Source organism: Myxocyprinus asiaticus, chromosome 8 (genome assembly GCF_019703515.2).
Source record: "Myxocyprinus asiaticus isolate MX2 ecotype Aquarium Trade chromosome 8, UBuf_Myxa_2, whole genome shotgun sequence".
Classification (NCBI taxonomy): domain Eukaryota; kingdom Metazoa; phylum Chordata; class Actinopteri; order Cypriniformes; family Catostomidae; genus Myxocyprinus; species Myxocyprinus asiaticus.
Window position 1 is genome coordinate 14,963,813 of NC_059351.1, and position 26,553 is coordinate 14,990,365.

At 39.3% G+C, this 26,553-nt stretch overlaps 1 protein-coding gene across 1 annotated transcript in view; it reads left to right on the forward strand.

The window, feature by feature from the left end:
* The window catches only part of LOC127445419 (glutamate receptor ionotropic, NMDA 2A-like), a 153,559-nt gene that overhangs the window by 82,269 nt on the left and 44,737 nt on the right, over positions 1–26,553 (forward strand). The window contains exon 4 of the mRNA XM_051705477.1: positions 5,307–5,902. Within this exon, the coding sequence (XP_051561437.1) occupies positions 5,307–5,902 (596 nt within the window). The remainder of the gene's footprint in view (positions 1–5,306; positions 5,903–26,553) is intronic.

Sequence of the window (26,553 nt, forward strand, 5' to 3'; positions counted from 1 at the left end):
ATACAGTATGTAGGTTCTTTTTGAGATACCAGTTTTAATCATGGAAATTAGAAGAAAATTCCAAGGCACTTCATTTAGTACAAAAGTTAAAGCCTTTGTTGTTTGGCTGGTCACATTAAGACATTAAAAATGTTAATACCAGTGACTGGTGTGCAGTCCTAATGTGTCCTGCCAAACCACAATCAAGGCTTTTTAAGTTTTGTACTAGAAGTGCCTTGGACTTTTCTTCTAATTATCATGATTGAAACCTAACCAAAGAGCACCTTCTGGGATTTTACTCTACGAGGTCCCTCCAGCAAGTAGCACTCCAAAAGGTATTTCTTCTGAAAACCAGTTTCAATAGGCCTGTATAATTCTGCCAGACATGTAACAGGTTGATGAAGACACATCCTCACACGTTTAACATACTTATAAAACCTGAGAAATGTGACGTATATAAAAATGAAAACTACCATTAGTCATGAAATATGCATCTTTACTGCTTTAATTATTAGTCCAGATACAGTAAATAATAAAAGGCCTTTTTGACTTATTAAATATTCAAACTTAATTACAGCAGGTTTTGATTAAACAAGTATATGCTATAAATGCAAAGACACATTTTACTTATTTTTTACTTCTCTCTCACCGTTGCTGGCGTGCCAGTGATTTAACCCTACGCATGCCATAGGTTGCCGACCCATGGTGTATGTATTTGTGACAGGGAAGAGGAGTGAGTGGAGTTATAAATGTCTTGGAGAGGGTGTTTGCATGCAGTTGAGAAAGCAGAGTAGAGTTTAAGCTTGCTGGTTGTTCGTGCCAAGGCGTTCTTGAGGTGCATTGTTGTGGTATATTGAGGGTAAACTCTGTGCTGTTATCTGGTGACAAGCTTCCAAGACAGTTGCTGTTGCACAGGTGGGGAGGTCAAGGGTTACTGGAGTCGCTCCCACATATCAATGATGGGACAACACTCGGTAGAGATGGCAGAGATGGGTGTTCCCACAGAAGGCATAAGGTACCACTTACAAGACAACAAGCATGCACAGTATACTTGTATCCTTCATGACGTGGGACGATCTCATGATTGGGTTGGCCTTGCCCACCCTGGCCTCCCTGTGGAGTTGGGCCTGTTGTTGGGATGCAATCATCTACATGCCATAAAAGGTCAATTTCCATCTGGATAGGCCTGGCATCTCATTTATAATCTGATTGTTTGGTGTATTGGATGTGGTCAGGATGCAGAGTAAATACTGGTTTAGAGCTTTGTGGAATGGTATGGACTATGGAGTGAGCCACCAACAAATCCTGCAAATCAACCACTTGGTAAAAACCAAGAAGGTAGGGGTGAACTCTCATAGGTGGACTGATATGGACACCAAGGCCATATACAGGAATTTCCAGAGATGATTTTACTTCCATATGAGGCTCAAAGCATTCAACTGGTAGTAAGATGTTTCATATGTTCCAGAGTTTACCAAAAGGGGAGTTCATGAGGTAACTGTAGAAGGTTTTGTGAAAAGTTGTGTATTTTTTTTTTTTTTAAACCTTGATGGATAATTCCAAATATTTTCCATCAATTCACAAATAATAAACAAGAAAGAAGCCAAGCATTGTGTGTTTAAAACCTTTCAACCATCCTTGTGGCATATAAGCCTTTGCTCTCTTTCCTGAAGTTGAGATAATGGCATTTTTCAATGCAAAAGTAAATTACACACTTCTCACTATACAAAGTTATGATGTAATAATTACTTTCATTTTCAGCAACACAATCATTTTTTAAAAAGTAGCATTGGAGTCGTAAACCTGACATTGTTTCAGTTCACTGCAGAAGCGACCAACCAAATGGCAGAAGTTTCTGCCATGTCTTAAATTTGTGATTTTATGTGGCTGGCTACTTTTTCCTTGCATAGTGGCTGAAGATCTTATGGAAAGACATACAATAATACATTTATAATATTATCAGGGAAATTAAAACAAAAATGACAAAAATGGATGATGGAATGATGGAAATGTTATATAATTTTACAGTATATAATAAATTTTACATAACTATTGTAAAAACGATAAATGTAATAATGGTTTTTAATATAACAAGAATAATACAAATAAAGTGCAAAGATGTAAAATTAATTAACAACATCAAATATCAGGAGGTACTTTAAGTAAATAATTTATTTCATAGGGGTTCAGCTGACAAAAAAGTTTAGGAACTTCTGAAATATTCTGTTAGCCAGATGTTCTACAGCATGACAATGTTGCAGTTTTTGTATTTGGAGTGTGCTGGGATTCTGGTATCAGAGTAGGGGATGCTAAAGCTCATCAAAAAGACAAGTTCTGTCATTTTGATTTTACCTAGACTCTCGGGAGGTAGTTGCTGAATAGAGAATGGTGACTAAAGTAATGAATGTCAGAGACAATGTCTCTCACTCTGTCAGAGGCATGCTAGCTGAAATGAGTATGTACAGTACAGCAATGGGCTAACCTAATGTTGGCATTACTAGGACCACTAGAGAAGGCCATTCCTGACTATTTTTCCAATGTGTGCAGTATATAGACAGTTTGCATATTTTGCTGCTGTATTGTGCTGATTCTTTTACGGTACTGTTGCAGTGCATTTCCTTAATCCACCCACATCTTTATGCCTCAAAATAGAGGTGGCTATCTTTTATTCAAATGTTGAGAACGAAGTGAATCTACCGGAATTCAATCAGAACATAGCACAACAGACTGGTTCCGGGAGTAGAATTTTGATAATCGACAGTATATGCTTCTGTTGAAGCCATCAGTCCGCATTATTCCATTATTTCAACTTCTCTCTCTTTTTTTTTTTTATCATGTTTAATAACAAAATTCCTGGGGAAGAAGTACACTACCCATGATCCTGAGGGGGGAATATCCACCAATCAGAGATCCAAGGCAAAAAGTCCAGCAGTGACTGCCTACTTCCATGATGCACTGTGAATGATGCAGCCAAGTGAATGATGCAACCAACCTAACTAAGGTTATCCTACACTGTCAAACTACTTGTTTATTATTGATCTGAATATTTAGCAAATTATTTTAAATATACTGATTCTACACTTATAATCAACAACTTCAGTACAATCAGTAGTTTTATATTTGTATATAAGTTTTATTTTATTACATCATTCGCAGTGTTTTGTGGGATGGTAGTTCGTTCACTCATGAAAAACATTTGTACCCAACCGGTTTCAAATACTTTTTTTTTATTTTTTTTGTATCCAAATATAGGCTTGCATGATGCATATCTGTGAATGTTTGTGGATGCTTTGTTTTCATGTGTCAGGGTAAACTCTGGACTCTGTCTATCCTAAAGTGCTTTAATGAAAAGATATTTCAGAGCTCTGACCTCATACCCTCTTTGATTAAAGAGCACCTGTTATGGTTTTTTAAATATTACCTTCATGTAGTGTGTTATATAGCTGTTTGTGAATGTAAAAAAAGTCTGCAAAGTTTCAAAAATCAAAGTGCACGACAAATGGAGTTATTGACTCCCAAAAGAAAGAACCGATTCTGAACACCTGAAACGAGTTGTTAGTAATTCCAGACTTTCTTCCTGTACTAACCTACGTAATTTGGTAACAAAAAACCCCACCTCTGCTCTGTTTACATTTACAGCCACTGCACGCTGTTAGCATGTTAGCTGTTAGCCTCTGCTAACCGGCTAACTCACGTTATTGTCAAATTACATATAAACTTACCACTGAAAACGTCCTGTTCTCGTCACGATGGTGGTTGGGGTTGATCTTCCGATGTATCACTATCGGACTTGGGCTCAAATTGGTAAGGTAAAACAGACATTTTTTCAGACGGAGCTGAAACTTGGATATGGTAGTGGGCGTTTCCTTTCCGACAAGCGCTGTAAGCGGTAGACCAATCACAACAGACTGGGACATCTGACCAATCAGAGCAGAGTAGGCTCTCTGAAAGGAGGAGTTTAGAATGGATCATTGAAGGAGTCGTTTTTGACACTGGTAAAAAAAAGGTAATGCTGCAATTTAAATTATGAGCAAATTAAAGTGTTTTTTTGACCTTGGATGCATGTAAATCTATTGTATGAGACCTTTAAAACAAAATTAGGCACGTATAAAAACCATAATGGGTGCACTTTAAAGCAATTTCTAGGTGCACACATCTTCTGTGTTTGTTTGTACAGTGTGCGTGTGTGCATCTACCTTCAAGCCTCAAGCTCTCCAGCTAAATCCTTACCCTCTTCACATGCTTAGCAACCTCCTGCCAAACTGGAAAACCTCTTAGCACCTCAAGTACCAAAAAAAAAAAATGATTTTTTATGTGTGAATCTGTAAGATTAATTTTCTAAACCTGGCCTGAGACTTGATAATTTTGATTTGGCATGCTGTGTGTGTGCATGTAGCTCCATACATGCAACTCTGCTTGTGTGCGTTTACACCTGAGACATAGAGATTTGGGTGGATCTATGTGTGTGTATGTGTGTGTGTTTGCAACCCTTAATCCAGTTTCATCCTAGAGCCTCTTACACACTCAAGTGCTGCATTCACAATGCCATCCACAAAACACCATCGAATGCAACCACTACATTTGCATTGATTTATCAAGTCCTCGGAGTATCTGGGACACAGTTTTAATGTCTTCTGAATTGTTTGCCTGATATATTTTTAGAATGCGAAATAATTGGTGTATGCGAAGTTTGGTGCACGCAGTTTTGGATCTGTGAAGATGGATTGCTCCGTGACTCTGTTATGCACCGTAGATTCAATTTTCTCAGTGGGTTCGGTTACAGTGAGGTACAGTTTAGTTGAACTGGATGAACATATATTTACCTCATGTAAATGAAATTCCTTTTGGCCTCTTTCTGCATTCTGCACACAAGTGTGTGGTTAATCCTTGTCAAATACCTCCTTCTTGCCTGTTTATTGGCATGTCACTGTTTGCTTAAGCTCAGTATTTGAAATCTGTTTAGGCACAGTGGTGGACAGATCAGTATGTATGTGTTTACACAGAGCGTGAACCATGATATTCATAAGCTGCATTGTCACTCATTTATGTGTTTGTGTATTCGGAGATATCAACCTGTCTCCTCACAAGGATGCAGTCATTATTCTTAACTCAGTCAGTAACTGCATTGTGACAGTGAGCAGCAATTTCTGTTTTTTCCCTTTCCTGTATTCAACTGCTAGCTATCTGCTCCTGATACTGTATGTGCGCCCCTTTCCTCATTCCTGTTCCCTCAATTTTCCTTATCGTACTTACTTTTTCTGTCTTCACTCCTACTCAATATGTTTACCTTTCTCTTTTTCTCTTCCACCACCTGTTCTCTCTTCTAGGATGCCAGTTCTTCATTTTTCCAGTTCGGGGCCTCCCTCCAGCAGGAGGCGCTGTTGATGCTTGCTATAATGGAGGAGTATGACTGGCACATCTTTTCTGTGGTCACCACCAAGTTCCCTGGTTTCCAGGACTTCATAACTACTGTGCGCGTCACGGTAGACCACAGCTTTGTACGTTGGGACCTTCAAAGTGTAGTGACGCTGGATGCCGTTGGCGAACCAGAGGACCGTGCCCATGTACAACTTAAACGCATCCAGTCACCGGTCATCCTTCTCTACTGCTCCAAAAACGAAGCAGAGATGGTCTTGGATGAAGCCCGTTCTCTAGGGCTCACTGGGGCGGGCTTTGTGTGGATTGTTCCCAGTCTGACAACAGGAAATCTCGAACATACTCCGGAAGCCTTTCCGACAGGGATAATATCTGTTGCGTACGACGAATGGGATTATCCCCTAGAAAAGCGTGTGCAGGATGCTGTGGGAATTATCAGTTCTGCTGCCGCTACCATGTTCCACGTGGAAGGTCGGATACCTGATGGCACGGCGAGCTGCTACGGCCAATCAGAGAAGCCGGAGGTGCCGCCAAGTGCTTTGCGAAGGTAAGCAAGCATTGTTTGCTGTTACATGTATGAAAATAACTTATCTATTTGCACAATAAAATTGAAAACACTGGCAAACATGTATACTCGGTAGAAATAATCTGTAAAGCCTTAAAGAGACAGTTCACCTATAAATAAAAAATATGGCATCATTTACTCACTCTCATGTTGTTCCAAACCCACGTAACTCTCTTCTGTGGAACAGAAAATTAGATGTTAAGCTGAATGACGGCCGTACTCACCATTCACTTTCATTGTAAGGAAAAAAGTTGAAAGATGAATACTGACTGAGATTAGCATACTGCCTTATAGGACTGGGTAAAAATATAGATTTTCCGATGCATCCCAGTTTTCTTTTGAATGATCTCAATATTGATTCTTAAATCCCAAGATCAATGTTTTACTCAATGCAATGCAAGTAAATCACTGCAATTAAAATCGCTGTTGCTTTTTCATATTTCACTCCGCAGTGGTTGAGCAGAATATAGGCGAGGAAGCACCAAGATCCTTTCACTGCGTGTTGAGAGTAAAAGTTTAGTTTGACTCGTTCTGTGTAACATGTGTCCAAAGACGAGATTCACGCAAACTATTTATTATTGTATAATATTTCTTTTAATATCCTTTTCTGTTCTGACAATACGTCATTTATCATTAAAAAAATTATACATTTATTTTAATCATGCACAGATGCAGAAAAGAAGCCATTCGACTCCTCTCTCATTAATGTGCACTCAAATACATACATAACACAGATTCACACAATGAACTGCTAGATAACCTGGCATTCTTAAAGAGACAGTACTGGATTTTAACATGTGTTTTACAAACCAATGTAACTAGTAAATAGTACAAGTAATGCATGATAAATGCAAAATAATGCATGATACATGCAAAATAATTTTTTTTTTTTTACGTTTTATTGTTTTATAGATGTTTTACATCCCTTAACACTACCCAACCCCTAAACATAACCACTTTTCAACCACATAAAAAGATGTAACATAAAGATTAATGTACAGTGACAATTTATAACACAAAATACATTTTCAAATATGTTACAGCTGCTAATCCCACCCTACCCCTAACCATAACCATTTCTAAACCATATAAAAAACACAACTGGCAGATAGATTTAATCACAATAAATTATTCAGAAAAATGGAAAAATCCAGTACATAATAGTTCAAAAGACAAAGCGCTGCATCTGATGCACTCCCTGACAGCATACAATAGCTTTGTTTGAGGTAGAGAGTGGAATTTATGTTATTTATCGCTGGAAACCTTCATCTGATACACGCCGTGAAGTAAATCGCAAAGGGCTGCGATTTTAAATAAATAAATAGTCTGCTCACTTCAAAGATTATTTGCACTGCTCTGTCCTGTCTATATTAAGTTAGAGTATTATTACAGTGTTTTAGGAGCAGTTCTGAGCTCCACAAATCCATATTATGCTTAGAGTAACAAAAGTGCTCAGAGTTCGGTCCGTTTGCTTACGTGCGCTAAGCACTTTATTTACACTAAACCGGCATGTCCTGCGTAAAGTCTCCGCTAGGCACAGGTGTCATAATAATAACGTGGAATACAAGATGGAGTATAATTCAAACAGCTTTAAAATGATTACTGAGCAAACAGAATAAACAGTAGCACCTGCAGATTCCAGAAACATGCGCTCTTCCTCCTTTCTCCTGTCATTTGTTTAGCTCACGAGAGAGCGTCAACCTTATTACACTCCGAGTGGCAATAAGTGAAAGCGGAATTAATATTACCAACATCCAACAAAATGAAAAGGAAGGAATGTACAGTTGAAGTCAGAAGTTTACATACACCTTAGCCAAATACATTTAAACTCAGTTTTTCACAATTCCTGACATTTAATCTTAGAAAACATTCTCTGTCTTAGGTCAGTTAGGATCACTACTTTATTTTAAGAATGTGAAATGTCAGAACAGTAGTAGAGAGAATGATATATTTCAGCTTTTATTTCTTTCATCACATTCCCAGTGGGTCAGAAGTTTACATACACTTTGTTAGTATTTGGTAGCATTGCCTTTAAATTGTTTAACTTGGGTCAAACGTTTTGGGTAGCCTTCCACAAGCTTCTCACAATAAGTTGCTGGAATTTTGGCCCATTCCTCCAGACAGAACTGGTGTAACTGAGTCAGGTTTGAAGGCCCCCTTGCTTGCGCACATGCTTTTTCAGTTCTGCCCACAAATGTTCAAGCAGATTTAGGTCAGGGCTTAGTGATGGCCACTCCAATACCTTGACTTTGCTGTCCTTAAGCCATTTTGCCACAACTTTGGAGGTATGCTTGGGGTCATTGTCCATTTGGAAGACCCATTTGCGACCGAGCTTTAACTTCCTGGCTGATGTCTTGAGATATTGCTTCAATACATCCACATAATTTTCCTTCCTCATGATATTTTGTCAAGTGCACCAGTGCCTCCTGCAGCAAAGCACCCCCACAACATGATGCTGCCACCCCCATGCTTCACGGTTGGGATGGTGTTCTTCGGTTTGCAAGCCTCACTCTTTTCCCTCCAAACATAACGATGGTCATGGCCAGACAGTTAAATTTTGTTTCATTAGACCAGAGGACATTTATCCAAAAAGTAAGATCTTTGTCCCCATTTGCACTTGCAAACTGTAGTCTGGCTTTTTTATGGTGGTTTTGGAGCAGTGGCTTCTTCCTTGCTGAGCAGCCTTTCAGGTTATATCCAAACAATTGTTGGAAAAATTACTTGTGCCATGCACAAAGTAGATGTCCTCAACGACTTGCCAAAACTATAGTTTGCTAATATTAAATCTGTGGAGTGGTTAAAACTTCTGACTTCAACTGTACATAAAACCAGTTTTGACAGAGCTGCTGATAAAATGTTAAATTATCAGATTCGGACGATTAGATGTTGGACGATTGGAGATCAATGTAAAAATCCTGATTGGAGCATCACTAATATTTAAGTTCACTGGGTTTCAAAAACCGATGATGATTAGTGGGCTGAGACCCTATCACAAGATGGACATAAACAGGTACAAGGTGGATGGGTACAATTTTAATATGAAGAAGACTGTGTTTTTTTTCTTTGTTTTATTGTTTATATATTTATTTGTTTGTGGGTAAATTTAAAAAAAGGTCTCAGTTTGGTTCTTTTTAAGAGGACTCAAATGTGAAAACCCCAGTAGCCTTTTGACAGTTGATGAACATGTGAAAAACATTAAAAAAATAAAAAATAAACTGACTATCATAATCGCAGCTCAAATCACATTCGCAATATTTTACCAAATAATCACAATATGAATTTTTGTCCAAATCGTGCAGTCCTACCGTGAAGGCATTGTCTGTTTCATTCAAACCAAAAAAATGACGGAACATGACATGTAATCCCTTCGTAACACCCGTGCTGTAATGTTTGAGGCGGCAATATTTTAAAGGTCCAGTATGTAAGATTCAGAAACCCTTGTTATTAATGACACCTGTGGCCGTTAAGTGAACTGCAGCCAGCTACCTGTTGCTCGTGCTCGTGCACACACTCCATAGGGACGCGAGCATCAGCCAAAACAATGACGTAACGTACAAAGAGACTGAACGTGATCCACTGGCATCATGCTGACAGATGAAGTAACATAATTAAAATTATACAGTTATGATCGTTTTACTACAAACTTTGAGACTAAACTAAAACTACTTATCAGCTAACAAAGCATACTGATACACACATACAGCTACATACTACTGAACTATACCAGACAGTTTACTGTTGCACTGCACTGTTATACTATTGTATGTTTTGTATGTCATATGTTGTACTATGAATAAGAAACCAGCATATTTGCTTACATTTATCCTGTATACATGACTTTTAGTATAAAGTGAAGATCGTTGAATTTATTTATAGGTAGTTTGCAATTCGTCAGCATTAGCAGGCAAGATCAGGTTAGCTAAAATTACACAGATCAATCCTTATGGCACTATATTTCACATGCTTTGCATTTATGTAAGCTTACCTGTCCAATAAGAAGAACGCCAATTCAGGGGCGGTTTTGATCCCCAAAACCGAACAAAGGTTCCTCCAGGAATCAAATGCTCTGCCAATGTTCACTCTACTTTTGGCTCGACCACGATCATGTTCCCGCTTAGCCAGATGTGATTCAGTAGATAAATGTTGTTTTTTGTTTTTGTTTTTTTGGCTTACTTGGAGTTTGTTTAGGAGTCGGTGTTGTGCTGGGAGCCGGACCTTTGCTGGATTCCATTTCTAAGATAATGTTACTTAGTGTTGCAGTTTGTTGTCGCTGTTGAATAGCGGGAGAGAAACTATTACTGTCTGAGGCAAGGCTCTCGGGAGCGTGCATAAACGTCACATTCTTTGGATTTTCCCGGCAAAAGCGACCCGCTCCCTTCGCATGAAAATCAGTCTACAGGTATTAATAAGGAACCTAGGAAGTCCGGGAAGGGCTCATTTTTTAAGTTGCGCAAGCCGTTCACACATTGGCAAAAAAATAAAGGCGAATATTATATGAAAATTGTTACATATTGCACCTTTAATTATGAAAACTAAACCAATGCAGGTTGATGGTTACGGCGGGCATTGTGCTGAATTGAGATGGAGATTTCTAAATAAAAGGCTTGAATTTGGGTTTATTCCTCACACAAAGCTACCTGAAGATTTGGATCACAGCGAATGAATAAAATGGATTACTTTTAAGATTGTTTTATGGTGCTTTTGTGGTTTTTGTTTTGTATTTTTGGCTTATAAAAAATAAATGCTTTACGAATGATTAAACGATTGCTGAATTTTAATTCATTTTAACATTTTAAAGATTAGTCTTTGTTAAAGTTATATAATCCTTTAAAACATTAAATAGAGTAGCAGAAATCACACAGAACCCAATGAAACGGTTTTAATGTCAAATTAGGTAAATGCATCAACTGCGTTAAATAAACGTGATGCATTTAACTAATCTTATTGATTATAAATGCAATGAAATTAACTGATTTATTCCATTAATTTAATATTCATAAATTTAATCAGTATACATAAACATTTGTATGTTTCTAAAGGTGTAAATACGTAAAATAATGACATTTTAGATGCCATCAATCTGTACGTTTTAATATCTCTGCAAACGAAAGAAAATGTATGTTTACTAGAACCAAACTTTATGTAAGAATACATACGAATTCACATGAGATCATGTTGCTTTTTGATTAAATTAGAAAGAAAATTACTTGACTAAAAGAACTGCATAAAGTCTTATAGATACAAATTTTTCTGAACTCCATGTTAAATGTTTTAATTAAATGTTATGGTCAAATTGTGTTTAATCAAATACATACTGTACAGCTTTAATCAAATGGAAATATAATAATTTAATGTGTGTGTGTGTGTGTATGTGTGTGTGTGTGTGTATATATATATATATATATAAACAAAAAAGATGCACAACAGAGCTTGCTGATATTCAGTACACTTGCTTTTGTGATATTGCTTACAGATAATAATACTAATATAACCATTTAATATGACATTATTGTTGTTATGAGTATTATTGTGACTACTTCGAATATTACTCTTTTATACAGTAGTAATATTTTTCCGTGTAATGTCTTCAATTTTACGAAACCAGTTGAATAGAGCTCTCATTTCACAAATCCAGTTGAGTAGAGTTCAGCGGGACTTTTATTTTGAAAGACCTTTGAAGTTCTTCCTGTTTTTAAGGGTTTGTTATATCAAGCTTCCCGCGACTCGCAAGTTGAAATCTCCGCAATGATGAAAAAGGTCATTTGTGAGCCGTTTATATGCTAAACACACTGCTCTGCAGATGGATACTATATACTTTAATATGGTACTGAAATTAACAACAAGATGATATCGGACTGTTTTTAATTTTTTGGTATCACGCTATTTAGTTAGTACTTGTACACCACGCAACCCTACTATGTATCCTGCACTGGCAGCTAGAATGTGGATCCTGGATGTACAGCCACAGTGATTACATCAATGTTAACATTATAAAGTAGTGTTCAACCGATATATCGCAGAGGCCAATAAATCGGGCGACATTCAGAATTTAATTACCGCATCGGCCATAATGTTTCCCGTTTGGCCGATTCGTTTCTTAAGGCTGTGAGGGTGCTGAAAATCACCTGCTTGCATGTGAAGGAGCCACCTGAGAAATGTAAATGACCAATCACAGTTCATTTTGTTGTTATGTGCCATCACAGTCTCATTTAAACGGCCCGCATTTCAGAGATAGACGCGTTTGAGCTCAAAATGGTAGTGCTCGCCTGTTTCATTCTCCCTGTCTCTCCTCAACAGATCCCTGTTTCTCCTAACGGTCTTGTCTAAGGATTAAAAAGGCAAATATCAATAAAATTTATGTTGTATACCATCTGCGGATACCTTGTTTAAACAGATGCAATACAAAAACCTCACAAAACTTGAGCAAATCCAGCATCCTGTGGAGCACTCATATTTCTTCCTCTAAAGCATTTTTCATCAGCCTCTCCTGAGCAGTTCCCTGTAACTTTTAACTTACTTGTCTAATGATAAAAAGGCAAATATCAATAAAACTTATATCATATACCATCTGCAAATATGTGGATATCTCGTTTAAACAGATGTAATTCACGAATCTCACAAAAATCCAGTGTTTTCTTGTCAAGCGCTCATCTAATATCTTCCTCTGAAACGCAAATTCCATCATCCAGAATCAAAACTTCAGGATCAGGATCAAAAGTTCCTTTAATATTTCACAAATCATGATGGTCAGACTGTAACAATCAAAGCAGGCAATCCACGGCATTTAAACTCTCAGTAGATTGCTGCTGCTCACACTGGATGCAAATAAGCACGTGAGTGCAACTTCAAAGTAAAAACGCTTCATGTGCGCTATGAGTAAATGTCATATTCACTATGTACTGTATGTACAATTGGTTTGATTGGGTCTTGTGGTGAAGGGGGCATGGTCGTGTGTCTGTCTGCGGGAGAGAGGGAGTGGTGTGGCTCGTCAAGCTGGTTGACATAATCTCCAACAGTTGTTTCTCATTACAGTGATAGCAGAGAGACGTCTTAAAACAGCCAAACACATCAGAGGAAAGCAGAGAGAGAGAGGAGAGAGAGAGAAGAACTTGCTCGCTGGCTCCCGAATGCGCTGTCACCCGGTCCTCAACCGGCTCGCTCCTTTCCCAGCAGACAACAGCGAGTCCTCCGGCCCCTGGTGGACAGAAAAGCTCCTCCCCTTCTCGGCAGATGGCTGTGGTTCCTCCGGCTCTCAGTGGCCGGCAGTGACCCCTCCGTCCCCAGGCAGATGGCCGCGGCTGCTCCCCTGGTGGATGGCAGCGGCAAGGACACCACAACAGCGCATCCCTCCTCCTTCCCGGGTTTCGGCACCACTATAACAGTTCAAGGATGGGCAAGGAGGAGGCGGGAACCGGCTGAATAGTAAACATAAAGTTTAATGGTAAACTTAAACCCAACATAAACAAACATGCAGCGAGGCCGCTTGCGTCTCTCTCTCTCTCTCTCTCTCTCTCTGCCTTCCTCTGGCATGTTTGGCTGTTTTAAGGCATCTCTCCGCTATCACTGTAATGAGAAACAGCTGTTAGAAATTATGTCAACCAGCTTGACGAGCCACACCACTCCCTCATTTCCTATTATATTAACAATTTCTTCATGTAGAAAAAAATGACTAAAATTTTATGACTAAACAGAAATCAGAAAAAAATGCTATCATTTAAAATTCAGTTTTATTTTTTAAAGATCATTTTTTACAAAGTTAAAGTTTTGTGTGAAATTGAATGAATAAAGTGCAAAGTGTTTATAATTTTTTTAATGTTTACATTATTTACTATATCTGCATTGTATCGGCCTATCGGCCACCCTGCTTTCTGGATATCGCATCGGCCATTAAAAAACCCATATCAGTCGACCACTATTATAAACCACAATCATTTTTGCATTATGTATCTGATTTTTATTAAAACTAATAGATTTCAATTCACATAAAAACTTTGAAACTTTTTACCAAGCCTTCTTTATCTATTTTTGGTACTTTTTAAAAAACAAATTAACCTTGTCCCAGACCTAGACTTTCGATATGAAACTATAAAAATCTATTGTAAAATTACAAATGATTACATGTTTTAGTTTCAGTATTTATTGTGTGAAAAGATTTTTTATAACAACTGTCCCACAGTTATGGCATCATTTCCACCACACCACACAATTTTGCCAATTTTTTGTAATTTTACCAAATTCAGAAAGCATGCAAAAAGTTTGAAAATTTTATTTGTGTGTGTTTATGATACATAAATGTTAGCTGTAAATTAAGCCTAAACAAGACAAAAGACATTTATTTCAAAAACAAAAATTATAATTCATCTCATTTCCTCCAGAATTATGTTAAACACAATACAGAATTTGAGATGAGGTCGAAAGACACTGTTGTGGAAATTTTCATTCCTTTTTTTTTTTTTTTTTTTTTAAAAAGACAAAAAGGACATTAATCTCCTGTAATACATGTACATACACTGTGGGGACATTATCAGTAGACACATTTAAAAAATCTAGTGAGCGTTAAAAAATGTTTTTACAAGACTTTACCTTCTTGAAGTCCAGTGCTGAAAGTGCCCGAAGTTGAAGAAACACGTGGTTATGTAGGCCCTACATGCTGTGTCTTTTGGCTTGTTTGTCTGTGCTACAGCTTGGCCACCTACTTCTCTGGGCAAGCAGTTGCTTTTACAAGCCTTTTTCAAATGAACTCACTTGCGTACAGAACTCTTTCTTGTAACGCAATACAGCAAAGTAGCTAACATTTTGTGCTCTGCATTAGAATTGAAGATGCACTTAGAAATGAGAATACCACTTGAAGAAATTATTACTTTTGGGAAATGTAAAATTATGTTCAATTGCAGAAGTGAACTGGAGAGATTTTGTAGTATGTCTCTAGAGCTTGTAAAAATGTGTCTCTCATACAGGCTTGTTTTATTATGTGTAGGGGTGTAACGGTATGAAATGTTCACGGTACGGTAACCTTCACAATATATACCACGGTATCACGATAATACGGTGCCTTGTAGGGATGGAACGATATATCGAATTTCGAATGTATCAAACCAAAAAAATGACAAACCATATTGAGGCAAAACTTGATATTTCAAAATACGAAATATTGTTTTATGTGCATGTGATCATAAATGAAATGACCCGGCAAACATCAGAATCTCTCTATCACTTGATTTTACACCACCTATGCTTTTTTCCTACACTGTGAACTGCAACACCCGTTGGAGTCTGTGAAATGCGCGTTAAACTCTTAAAGTGACAATACCATTATAGTGCTTGTTATATAAATTAATGTAAACTTAATGTTAATACTTGTCAATTGTACACATTATTTCAAACATTGACAGATCATATCATTATTATATATAATTTCAAGAAATAATATTAATTGATAGAAAGTAGAATTTTTATATTTTTAAAAAGTTAAAATGTGATTATAATAATCAAGACAAACAAATTATATATATAAAAATATATACACTTTCACATACTTTTTCAGAACTGTTTCTGTTCAGTTCTTTTGCTTGTTCTGCAGCTGATCAGCCTGAATGTAGCCCACAATTTTTGAAGGCTCATTTGTTTGTGATCTTTTCATATAAAGGTATATGAGAAACTCTTCTTTAAATCTGAAGATTCATATTGTGTATTAAAGAACTTTATTTTGATGAGAAATTATAATGTGCATTTTGCGTAAACATTAAAAAAATTCTGCCATACATTGTCTTTTAAGTGTTAACATATCGAATCGAGATAATAGTGAACCGAGGACCTCGTATAGTATATCGAACCGAATCATGAGATAACCATATCGTCCCATCCCTAGTGCCTTGCTAAAATTATTAGAAAAATACAGCAATGGGGGGCCTTGGTAGCTCAGCAAGTAAAGATGCTGACTACCACACCTGAGTCGCATGTTCGAATCCAGAACATGCTGAGTGACTCCAGGTCAGGCTTCCTAAGCAACCAATTGGCCCGGTTGCTAGGGTGGGTAGAGTCATGTTGGGTTAACCTCCTCGTGGTCACTATAATATGGTTCTCGCTCTCGGTGGGGTGCATGGTGATTTGTGCGTGGATGCCGTGGAGAATAGCACGAGCCTCCACACGCGCTATGTCTCCACGGTAACTTGTCAACAAGCCATGTGATAAGATGCGTGGATTGACAGTATCAGACACGGAGGCAACTTAGAGCGCATTGGGAACTGGGCATTCCCAGTTCCCAAAAAAGAAAAAAGAAAAAATACAGCAACATGTCGTCTGACTGGATGATGGCCCAGGATGTGATGGTGGGGCATTCTTCTGGATGAATAAATAAATACATTTGAAATCTTAATAGTTTGTTGATGCCATCCCTAACTGATTTTTGATACGCAGGCAACATTATAAATTATAATACATAGGCCTATATTAAAATATGATATATTGTTTTTCCAGGTACTTTCCATTAGTTGCATCTTGTGAATGAAAGTAAAACAATTCCAAGTGAAATGGATAAAATTATGCATAAGTGTTTTAAGTTTTTTTTTTTTTTAAATAATAATGGTAAGACAGGAAAAAAATCCCCCTGTCATCTTGTTCTCCCCCTTTATGATAATATTAAAACCACTTGTTTTTCTACTGTTTTGAGCCTGCATCTCTATACTCTTTGCATATTTTCACACAATATATAGATTTACATTTGAGATAAAAACATAATTTCTGTCATTTTCGTGACACGCTGTTTGTCTCGCGCATCCAAAAGTGTCTGACTGACTTGTGTCTCTGACTGGCAAGTTTCTAAAAATTTTAAACTGTTTAGATGCAGTTGACCTACCACTTCGCTGGTGTTTGCATTTCATGCCATTGTTGCACTCGTGGGTGATCTTGTTGAGCTATGATTGTTATTAAATTCCACAATACAAAGAGTGCAAAAGACATGTCCCATCCTATGCGTGCACATGCATGCACGCGAGTGATTGAGGTAGAGGCAGAGAGAGAGGGAGGGAGCTGCGCTGCTGCTCAGATCTTGATCAGCTCCGATTTTTTTTTGGCAAAGTTTACGAATTGGATGACCATCAACATTAATGATGCCTTGTGGGTCTTTAAATAACCATAATATTCCCACACTTCTGCCACTTGGCAGAAGGAAATAAAGGTTCAGGCTTTGACATTTCAGTGCGCTGTGCTCTCTCTACTGTGCAGTTCGCACGTGTGGCTTTTAAAATGAAGTGACTGTTCAGTGAAACAGGAGACATACATTGCAATTTAGATATTTATTTTGTAAGTTTATGTGATGCTGTGTAAATGTAGCCAAATCTCTCTTAAATTAAATGATATTTGCAATGGAAAGTTTCATTCCTTTACTTGGATTTTAGAAAAAAAACAAATCAAAATAATACAGTGGATGCAATACTATGAATTACAAATTTCAATGGTTTGATAGCCGTCTCTTTTTAAGACCAAGGTATACCATGAAACTGTTACATCACTAAGTATGTGTAGTGAATTTTCTTATTTTTCCAAATGAAAAGAACCATTTTTGGTGTCATTTTACCTCATCAAATGTTTCTTGAATTTATTTTCTTAAATTGAATGGAATCTTCTTTCTGGGTCTTAATGTGCCAAGCAGTGACAAACAAGGAGCCTTTTCTGGCAACAGATTGCTTGCTCCATTTGAGAGGTGCTGGATATTTAAGGAGACACAAGATTTCTATTTTGGATCCCATATAATTTCTCCTACCTCAATTATTGTATTAGCTTTCAGTTTGGTTCTGAACAGCGATGGCAACCGGTGATGTCTACACTGTCCATATCGCACACGGTAGTCGGAAATAAAGATTTTTTTCAGCGCTGGTATCCGTCTGCTCTGAGTAGGTGTTCCTTTTGATCTCTCCGTCGTTGCTAAGGCTGTCTGTATCTGGGACACTGCAGACTCTTCAATGTGGGAACATTTTGTATGACACCACCATCCACAGAGCTAGAATTAACCTTCAAAATGCAGCCAAAATAGGTGGATAGATGCGTTGTAATTCTTGTCATAATACAGTACACACATTTTGTACTGTAAGCAGTGTCGTTTTATATTATTAAAGAGATTAGAAAAGTATGCTTATTAAAGGCATAGTTCACCCAAAAATGAAAAAGGAGATGAACAGCCTAGAATAACAGCCTAAATCAACATTCACTTTCATTGTATGGAAAACAATATGCAATCAGAGTGAAAGGTGACTGAGACTAACATAGTGCCTAACATAGTCTCCTTTTGGGTTTCTTTGAAGGAAAAATTTGGGTTTTTATGATGACATATATGATTTATTTTTGTGCGAACTAGCACTTTAACAACTGCATATAACTTCTTGTTACAGTGTTCAGTTTTACATTTTTATAAGAAACAATGTCACATTAAAAAAATTCTTTATTTTCAGTTTTTTTTGTGTGTGTGTTTGTGTGTGTGTGTGTATGTGTGCGATCTATCCCTTTAAGATTCCAGTTGAAGTTATAGATTATAATAATACAATAGTTTTCAAACAGCTGGCTGATCTGCAGTATTTCTTGAGGCAATCATACACACACAAACTGAAAGACAGTAACTGAGTAGCATGTGTAGTTCTGACCCCTTTCCTTCTGTCTGCCATGGGGCTAAAAACTACATGTGCATTCATACAAATGTATGTGTAGCAGGTACTGGGCCTCAGTGCATGACTATCAGTTAAGTCCCATCAGTCTGTAAAATGGTGGAAATAAAGGCAAAAGACAAAGGTGCATGTGTGAGCTCCGGTCTTGCTGGGTTATGAAGTGCAATGCAGCAGACCCTTTGCAACACACTATGCTTACACAGCGCCTTCTATCTGTCTGGCAAACCCACCATTCACCTAGTGTAGCGAAAAGAACACAGTCCGGTTGCACCAGTTATAGGTAAGGGTGTGTTCACACTTGGCAGGTTTGGTTCGATTAAAACGAACTCTGGTGCAGTTGTTCTGTTAGTGTGGTTCATTTGAACAAGTGTGAACACTGCCATCCGAACCTTGGTGCGCACCAAACAAGCGGACCGAGACCAAACGAACTATGGTGCGGTTCGATTGATATATGAACGCAACATGGACCAAAGACGTCTAAACGGACCAAAAACAGGAAGTAATTTGCCTAATACTGACCTCAAGCATACCTGGTTCTTCTCATCATAGGAGCTATGTTGCCCATTACAGTTCGGTACAGGCGTCGGAACCGCCGTCAGCCGTCCTTGCAACATATCTTCGTTTGTGTGTGCAACGGACGAATTCCTGGTGCTGTTTTGACTCCTTTACACATTTTATTAGCTTTTCGTTTGTTCTCAGCTGGTAAAAATACCACCATATATACATATATAAAACTAATGAGCGCATTCCGCCCAGCAGCCAGCATTGTTTTGGATGTTCAGCAAGTTCCATCGCAAAAATACGTCATAAAAGCTGTCCAATCAGGTTGTGACTTTCCTGATGCCTTTTGTTTTATATCTTTAGGTTCGGTGTTAAAAATGCCAGTGTGAACGCTAAGCGAACCAGGACTAAATGTATCATTTTCTTTTTTGGTCCGGACCAAGAGAACCGAACTACAAGTGTGAACACACCCTAAGTTACAAATTAGCCTAGTTGTGGTGTAAATGGGCACTAAGTCACAATTTACGCACAACTAAATATGTGAGAGTTGCACCATTAAACTTAGGTAGAACATAACCTTACGTATAAACTAATTATTTACGGAAGCCTCCGACCAGGAGTAACGAATGGAGTAAAAAAGCAGACTCATTTAATGACATCAATGAGCTCATGTTTTGGTTGACAGGCTTCAGTCATTCTGACATATATGATGATGCTGGCACTCGTTTCCATTTACAGGAGAAAACATGTAAAAAACGTACTACTTCAGCATGAAACCGATCTAATGGTGCACTTTCCTGTGTATGCTGCCTGGTGTCAAATTTTAGCATACACAAAATATGTAATATATTAAAATGAATAAATGTCTATTTTTCCAGCCTGTTATATTAGTATTTTATTTATTGCCCCTTATTCATTTTAGATACAGTTATTGAATATTGTTATTTACATGAAATCTTGTTTTATTACATATCGTATTTCAGTGGGGATATAATTTATTACAGCAGACAGTTACGTGAGCACACAAGATCAAACTGAAATTCACAGCTTTTTAAAGAGCCCATCTTATGCTAATTTACAGGTTCATAATTTTATTTTGGGGGTCTACTAGAATAGGTTTACATACTGTACATTTCTTTTCCCCACTCTTCATCCTCTGGCTCAAACGCTCTGATTTACCTCCTGTCTCTTTAACGCCCTCCTAGGTCTTTATAATAGCAATGTCTGAATTCCTTCCTGTCTAATAATACTGTGAAAAGAAGCCTCAATCTAGTTCCCTTACGACTCAGTACACTTGACATTGCATTTATTAATGCATATGGGAGTGCCTCCTCACACGACCTAGTTTAAACCTCTCTACAATAATGCAGATTTTCTAATATTGGCTATGGTGTTAGAGCTCCGCCTGTTTTGGTGCGATACTGTCCGCTAAAACACACAAAATGCACAAACACCATTTCCTCAGAATTTCTTCTTTCAAGACAGTGATCATCTCTTGTTTAGAAGCCCTCTACCTTTGCCGTCGATACACACAAGTCAGCGGGCGGAATCTTCGCGGGAAGACTTTCCGCTCCCCTGCAGTGCTCCAGCGAACATCACACCTCCTCGCCAATTGACGCTTTGCTGGGGAACGGGCCTCAGCATCCTGATTCCCCACAGCGCTTCGGCAGGGTTTGTGTATCCTTACAAAGCAATTGTATATTGTGTATTATATATTGTGTGATATAAATATATATTAATTTATATATTTATATGTCTAAAAGAGTCACTTACGTGTTTGCGTCTTTTTAAAGATGTCATTCCGTAAGTGTTCCTTGTGCGAGAGGCACATCCTGCCGTCAGATCAGCATGAGAGCTACGTTTACTGTCTGGGCTGCGCCCACGCAGAGACAGCTCTCATGGAGACAGACTGCCCTCACTGTGAGGGCATGAGTCTCAAGACGCTTCGCTCGTGAATCACCCTCATTCTGAGGAACGATTCAGCCTCACGCGCCCTCCCACCAGCCTCTTCTATGAAACCCGAGGATTCACATGAGGAGGCACGGCTGGGCCGCGAGGTCGAGCAGGATGACTTTGAGGTGGTCCTCATGGCAGCACGCCACACAAGCCCCTCAGTCTCTCCGAAGCACATGTTTTCCAATATGCTATGTGCGAGACAAGCTCTGACCTTCTGAAAGAGTGGGCGGCCTCATCTCATTCAGCGGTTCTGATGCTGGGGATGATAATGACAACAGGCAACAGGCTGCCGCCCCTCCCCCCAGTGAAGGAGAGGAGTGTGCATGCACCACTGACAGGGAGATGCTCCACGTCCTTACAAGGGTGGTGGAAGAGCTTCACCTTGAGTGGTCTCCCCCAGAGAAGCCTGAACAGTCTCGCCTAGATGAATGGTTCCTGTAGTCCGGATGCCGTCAAACGGCAGCATCCCACAAATCTTCCCCGTTCTTCCCCGAAGTTCATAACAAACTATCTAAGTCCTGGTGCATGCCCTTCTTGGCATGCTCACGCAGTGACGCCATCCTCTTTAATGTGGATCATCGGAAAGAAAATGGTTATGCCAAATTACCTCCTGTGGAGGAGGCGGTAGCGGCACACCTCTGTGCAGCGAGTAACAGGCCGTGGAAATCACGCCCCATACATCCTTCCAAACCGTATTGACAAACATCCGCACTGGCAGGAAGCTTAAACCGAATTGCCCTCTGTCCCGTTACATGGACGCATAGCGAGCCCTAATGGGTATTTCAGAATGGGTGCAAAAAACAATCGAACATGGTTATATGATACAATTTGCACACCAGCCACTCTGTTTCAGCGGCGTTCTGTCTTCCACGGTTTCACCCGAAAAGCACCAGTGTTACGAGCCAAAATACACAATCTCATCGTGAAAAACATGATAGAGATTGTGCCAAATTGTATAGCACAAAAAGGGTTTTACAGCCATTATTTTCTTGTTCCAAATAAAGACGGCGGACTTCGGCCGATCCTGGATCAGAGACATTTAAATTGCGCACTCACAAAGCGCCCATTCAAAATGATTACTCGGAAACAGATCTTATCACATGTATGCCCACACGATTGGTTTGCGTCGACAGATCTGACGCAAGCCAAGGCAGAATTCAGGAGACTTCATCCTCAAACTATATTGAGGATTTGAGAAATATTCAGCAAAGCAGAAATCGATCTATTTGCCTCAGTGGAGAATACCCACTGTCCCCTCTGGTACTTGAAGTCCCAAGCCCCACTGGGAGTGGGTGCAATGGCACACAAATGGCCGGCGAAATGCAAATATGCATTTCCCCCGGTATGCCTGACTCACTCTGTCATATGTAAAGTCCAAGAGGACAAGGAAACAATTCTGTTAGTTGCGGCGAAATGAGCCAACCAGCCATGGTTTCCGGAAATAAGAAATGCTGTACAGCTCTCCATGGGAAATACCGCTGATGAGGGATCTCCTCTCTCTGGCATCCCCAGCCCCAGATGTGGAACCTGCATGAGTGGCCCCTGAACGGAGCATGCAAAATGCGCCAGAACTGACGTGTTCAGTCATAAACACCATTTTACAGGCTAGAGTGCCGTCCACGAGACGCCTCTATGCGCTAAAATGGAAGGTGTTCACTGATTGGTGTCTCTTACACATCAAAGACCTAGTAAACTGCCCCATATATGAAATTCGATTAGACACAGGACTCACCCCATCCACGCTCAAAGTGTATGTGGCAACTATATCTGCGTATCACGCACATGAAGCCAGCACCTCTATAGGCAAGCATGATTTAATCATAAAGTTTCTTAAAGGATCAAGATGATTAAACCCACCTCGGCCAGCTACAGTCCCGACTTGGGACATAACTTTAGTCCTGAAAGCTCTCGCAGGGCCCCCCTTTGATTCTTTGGACTCTGCTGATTTGTGCATGCTCTCCGTTAAGACCGCACTACTGTTGGCTCTGGCCTCAGTAAAACGGGTTGGTGACTTACATGCTCTGTCAATCGACAATTCATGTCTGGAGTTTGGCCCCGGGCTTTCAAGTGCAACTGTCAAACCCAGAAAATGCTATGTGTCTAAGGTCCTAACCACACCCTTCAGAGCATAGGTGGTTCACCTTCAGGCCTTCTTCCCTCCTCCATTAATTTGGATGAGGAAAAATAATTGCATTTGTTATGCCATGTGCGGGCACTACATGAATACGCTGAGCGTACACGCCAGTTCAGACTGTCTGATCAGCTCTTTTTATGCTATAGAGGATGCACAAAAGGAATGTCGGTCTCAAAGCAAAGATTTTCTCACTGGTTTGTCGATGCAATTGCCCTGACTTATGAGTCGCAGGGTAAGACTTGCCCAATTGGTGTTAAAGCACACTCAACTAGAGGCATGTCCTCCTCGTGGGCATGGACGAATGGTGTGTCCTTACAGGACATATGTTTTGCAGCAGGATGGTCCTCTTAAAACCTTCTCATCTCAAAACACATTTGCAAGGTTTTACAAAATAGACGTAACGTCTCTCTCTTCACAAGTCCTCTCTGTTTAGAGCGCTCGCCATCCATTGGTCAAATATATATACTTATTCTCCTCCCTTTTAGGACAAGCTCCCCTTCTTTTAAACAACCACCTGCATTAGGCCATTGTAATTTACCGTAAGTCATAAGCACTTACATTATAAATAAACTCCCTTTCTGACTGGGTTTGTGAAGAAGTTCATTCATACTATATGACTGTAGTTCAGATATTCGTCCTGAGTGCTCCCCTCCTTACCAACACGAGGGTCACTCACTGTGGCATACTCGTCGGTCGCTGTCCTACGAGACCGCAGCGTCATGTTTCCTTCCTGGGAGGTTATGTTGTGTAGTGCGGCATGATGGGATTCTGTTCTCCATATGCATTAATAAACGCAATGTCAAGTGTACTGAGTCATAAGGGAATACCTCGGTTATGTACATAACATAGGTTCCCTGAGATGAAGGGAACGAGACATTGCGAATGCTAGAGGCTACATTGACTACAAGACTCAGAGTTCTTGAGGTACGAGCGATGTGCTCCTTGTTCTCAGCCAGAAATTATGAGGAAATGGTGTTTGTGCACTTGTTTTTTAGCAGACAGTTTCGTGCCAAAACAGGCGGGGCTCAAACACCATAGCTAATATTAGAATATTGCCATAATTGTAGAGAGGTTTCAACTAGGTCGTTTAAGAAGGCACACCCATGTGCGTTAATAAACGCAATGTCTCGTTCCCTTGATCTCAGGAAACCAAGGTTATGTACGTAATAAAGACGTTCCCAGCAATGATTTGCGTTATGAATAAATAATGCAGATTAGTGTGTAGTGCTTAGCTTTACTTCTTGCCGATTTTAGATACATTGCTGTTATTTTATTTGTTGTCACTTTCAGTTATTTGTATTTTTGTGATTTATTCAGTGCTCATTTTATACGTAATATGATGTTTTCACCATCATTGTGATTTGTATGTTTTTTTGTTTGTTTTTTGTTATTAAATATTTTTTATTAAATCATACAATAACAAGATGCAAAACATATATATATATATAAAATCAACATTTAAACCCCACAACCCCGCCCCCCCAAAAAACAACCCTGTGGTCAAACATAAATAAATGTATACAAAAAAAACAAACAGACACATATATATACACACACACACATACACAAACATACATACATTCATACACCACTCCGGATATGGGGGCGCACCAACTGACCTCTAACCTCTCAAAATAACCTGCCTGGAGATCATCACACAGGTCAGAACCCAATTCTCTATATGACTATCCCCCACATCAATGACCGCCCCATTGCCCAGAACACAAAGTCTGGGGCAAAATGAAACCCGAGTGCCTACCACGTCAGACACCAAATTCTGAACCTTCAACCAGAATTTCTGGATCTCAACACACCACCAAAAAAACATGGGCCATTTCTCCATCCTCTGATTGGCATCGCCAGCAGGTGGGTGTGTCTTTAAGACCAAGCATATACAATCTAGAGGGGGTCCAATAGAATCTATGAATTTTAAGAATCCTAGCCCACACTCCCTCCTCCAAAACCAAGCTGACGTCTTTCTCCCATACTCTCTTAAGAGAGGTTAAAGCTCCGTCCCCGAAACTCTGAATTAACAGGGAGTAATACACTGATGCCTCATGACATTTTCTAAAAGCAGTAATCACCTCTCCTAGAGTATCTGCTGCTTTAGGGGGTGTGTGCTGCTCCCAAAGACAGTACAAAGCAGGTGGCGCGTTGTAAATACCTATAAAACTGAGATCTGGGGATCCCAAAATGTTGAACCAGATTTTCAAATGATTTCAACACTCCATGAGTGTAGTAACCCCCCTCCCAATCCATTCTGACCAGCAGAAAGGGGACTTACCGATACACAGTCTTGGGTTCTGCCATATGCTTGAGGCAACATTTAAATAAATGTCCGATTTAAACATTCTGGACACTTTTGTCCATATTGAGTGTACATGCGAAATAACGGGGTGTGACTTAACTTCTCCGGTTAGTTTAATAGAGTGGCTTTGCAATGGCGAAATAGGGGCAAGATCTTCCTGTTCAATACCAAACCAGAGAGGGGCTCTCTCAGGTGGAAGAGACCAATGAGCCAAATGTCTGAGACTGAACGCATAGTAATAAAACAAAATCTTGGGTAAGCCTAGCCCACCTTTGTCAATCGGTCTATGTAACTTATTGAAATGCAATCTGGGACGCTTACCATTCCAAAGGAAGGACTTCACTATGCTTTCAAATTGCTTGAAATAAGAGAGGCGGACATCTACAGGGAGAGATTGTAGCAGGTAGTTAAATTTTGGAATACAATTCATTTTAATAACATTAACCTTCCCAATCATAGATAAATGTAATGAAGCCCACCTGCCTACATCGCTCGAAAACCTTTATATTAAAGGGTCAAAATTAACTCTGACTAAATCAGACAAATTTGCTGGGAATAAAATCCCCAAATACTTAATGCCCTGTTTGGGCCACTGGAAGGTGCCCTGCTGGAAAGCTGTTACTGGACAGTACGCTGTCAGAGCTAAAGCTTCGGATTAGACCAATTGACTTTGTATCCTGAGAGCTTGGAAAAAGAGTTAATAATTCTGTGGAGGCAAGGCATAGATATAGCAGGGTCAGAGACAAATAATAAAATATCATCTGCATAAAGCAAAAGCTTATACGCCACACCTCCCACCAGCACCCCTGGAAAATCATCCTCCTTTCTTATCGCGGCTGCTAATTGTTCTAGGGCAAGACAGAACAATAATGGGGAAAGAGGGCAACCCTGCCGGGTGCCCCAATCCAGAGTAAAATAATCTGAAATTAATCCGTTTGTTTGCACCGCTGCTACAGGGTGTCTATAAAGTAACTTAGTCCAACCAATAAATGTACTCCCGAGCCCATACATTTCCAAAATCTTAAAAAGATAATCCTATTCTACCATATCAAACGCCTTTTTGGCATCAAGTGAGATG